Below are 2,836 nucleotides of genomic sequence, written 5' to 3' on the forward strand. Positions count from 1 at the left end.
CAATTTTTCATGTAAAGGAATAATAAATATGGATAACTATGTTTTAGGTTCATGACCACGTTTATGCTCAGGAACATATTTAAGATTATGTTCATGTCTACGCCCATGATGATATTTAAGTGTATGTTCTTTTTTGGAATTTGCTATAGTATGTTTGTGGTTAAACTTATGTTTTCTTCCCATCATGATAATTTAAGTGCTCATGAAATGAACCTGTTTATGTTTATGTACAAAAATATATTTATGTTCCATGCTTGAGTAGTAAACATGGCTACGCTTATGCATGTTCAAATGTATTAAGTTATGATCCGGGGACCTAAGCCCGGGGAGCTTACCAAGTTATGATCCGGGGATCTAAGCCCGGGGATCTTACCAAGTTATGATCCGGAGACCTAACCCCGGGGAACTTATCAAGTTATGATCCGGGGACCTAAGCTTGGGGAGCTTGTCAAATCTTATTATGGGTTAAGCTATGAACTGGGGACCTAAGCCTGGGGAGCTCACCAAATCTATGTCGCCGAGTGTGACTGGTGTCCTTAGCCCGGGAGCTCGCCAATCTTATGTGGTAGAGTGTGATCGGTGTACATAGCCCGGGATCTCACCAAAATTTATGTGGTCGAGTGTGACCGGTGTCCATAGCCCGGGAGCTCACTAAAATTTATGTGGTCGATTGTGACCGGTGTCCTTAGCCTGGGAGCTCGCCAATCTTATGTGGTAGAGTGTGATCAGTGTCCTTAGCCCGGGAGCTCACTAACTCTATGTGATTATGATCTTTTCCATGTTTAGCCTATTTACATGCTAATGCTTCTGTTCATCCATAGTATGTACGTTTATACCAGCTAGTATGTTTATGCCTATGTTTATATACATGCTCATGATTATATCTAATTTATTCTTAGTTTAATTACATGCTTATGCTTATGCTTTTGTTCATCCATAGTATGTACATTTATGCTAGCTAGTATGCTTATGTCTATGTTTATATACATGCTCCCGGTTGTATCTATTTTATACTTGGCTTACGTACATGCTTAGGCTTATGTTTATGCTTGTATGCCTAAGTGGACGTCTATGCTCATGTCCATGATGTGCCAGTAAGTAAGACCTAAGTTACCTTTGATGTGGTTTCCCTTGGTACGCTAGATTATAAATGCTAACTAATGCATAACATTGTTTTGAACATGCTGAGTCTCTCGACTCACAGTTTATATTTTTTTTTCAGACAATAAGATGAATGGGATAGGAGGCATTGACTAGTGAGTCAGCTCAGAACAAGGGCAGTACAACCCGAAGGCCTTCTAGATTAGTTCCGCATGTAGTTATGTTTTCTTTTGAATCGTCTATGTAATTCTATTTGAAATAAGGAACCATTACGGAAGTATGAGAAGTGACGCCGCAGGTTATGCATTATATATATATGTAAAAAAAAAACTTGGGTCATTACAGTATCAAAGAGGCTCAGGCTACAAATCAGCATCTACAGTTTTTACGTAGCAGAGTTATCTCAGGACAGCAGACAAAGTTTACTTGTGATGATAGTGGAATTCTGTATTTCCGTGGAAGATTATGTGTCCCCGAGTCACATCCTATTCGGGAGGACTTATTACGTGAAGCACATCGATCTAGATTTGCGATTCATCCAGGAGGTAGTCGCATGTACAGGGATCTGAAATGATCATACTGGTGGAATGGCATGAAGAGGGATATTGCGACATTCATGGCGCAATGTTTGGTTTGTCAGTAGATAAAGGCAGAGCATCAGAGACCAGCTGGGTTACTGCAGAAGATAGAAATACCGGAATGGAAATGGGAGCATATCACGATGGACTTTGTGGTAGGGCTACCCCGGACCCGGAAGGGTCATGATGCGATTTGGGTGATCGTTGATCATTTAACCAAATCTACACAATTTTTACCGATCCATCGGATGGATTCGTTGGATCGATTGACAGAGTTATACTGCAGAGAGATCATCATATTACATGGTATACCTTTGAGTATTATATCAGATAGAGATCCACGATTTACCTCTCGGTTTTGACGGAGTTTCCAGCAGGCCATGGGTACGGAACTCCGTTTTAGTACAGCGTTTCATCCTCAGACCGATGGGTAGTCGGAGCGTACTATCCAGACATTGGAAGATCTATTGAGATCTTGTGTTATGGACTTCGACGGTAGCTGGGAGGATCATTTGTACTTGGTGGAGTTTGCATATAATAACAGTTACCACTCAGCGATTCAGATGGCACCATTTGAGGCATTATATGGCAGAGCATGTAGATCTCCTACCTTATAGGACAAGGTTGGAGAATCATCAATCTTGGGCCCAGAGCGTATTCAGCGAGATGCAGAGTTGGTTGGCACCATCAGACGTAGAATGTCAGAAGCTCAGGACCGACAGAAAAGCTATGCAGATCGGAGACGGAGACCTTTGGAGTTTTCTGTGGATGATCATGTGTTCCTGCGAGTGTCTCCTACCAAGGGAGTTAGGAGATTTGGATTGAAAGGGAAGTTAGCTCCTCGTTACATCGGACCCTTTCAGATACTTGAGAGAATTGGTGAGGTAGCTTACCGATTGGTGCTACCACCATCACTTACCGGGGTGCATGATGTATTTCACGTATCTATGTTGAGGAAGTACGTGCCACACCCTACGCATATTTTGACAGATGTATCGATCACCCTTCAGCCAGATGTAACATATGAGGAGGTTCCAGTATGGATATTGGATCGCAAGGAACGCCAGCTACGAAATAGAACAACCCAACTTGTCAAGATTGGATGGGAGCATTATTCAGATGATGAGGCGACCTGGGAACTAGAGGATGAGATCTGA

The 2,836-nt window shown here is 42.2% G+C and overlaps 1 protein-coding gene across 1 annotated transcript; it reads left to right on the forward strand.

The window, feature by feature from the left end:
- Window positions 1–2,377: 2,377 nt before the first annotated feature.
- LOC122044044 lies at window positions 2,378–2,836 on the forward strand. Its single transcript, XM_042604590.1, has one exon. It carries the CDS (start codon window positions 2,378–2,380, stop codon window positions 2,834–2,836), a length of 459 nt encoding a protein of 152 aa, XP_042460524.1.

The sequence above is a fragment of the Zingiber officinale genome, chromosome 2A (assembly GCF_018446385.1).
Source record: "Zingiber officinale cultivar Zhangliang chromosome 2A, Zo_v1.1, whole genome shotgun sequence".
Taxonomy (NCBI): Eukaryota; Viridiplantae; Streptophyta; class Magnoliopsida; order Zingiberales; family Zingiberaceae; genus Zingiber; species Zingiber officinale.

Bases quoted from the DNA above. Each gene is read 5' to 3' on its own strand.
- LOC122044044 (XM_042604590.1), top strand. From the start codon at position 2,378: ATGTCAGAAGCTCAGGACCGACAGAAAAGCTATGCAGATCGGAGACGG.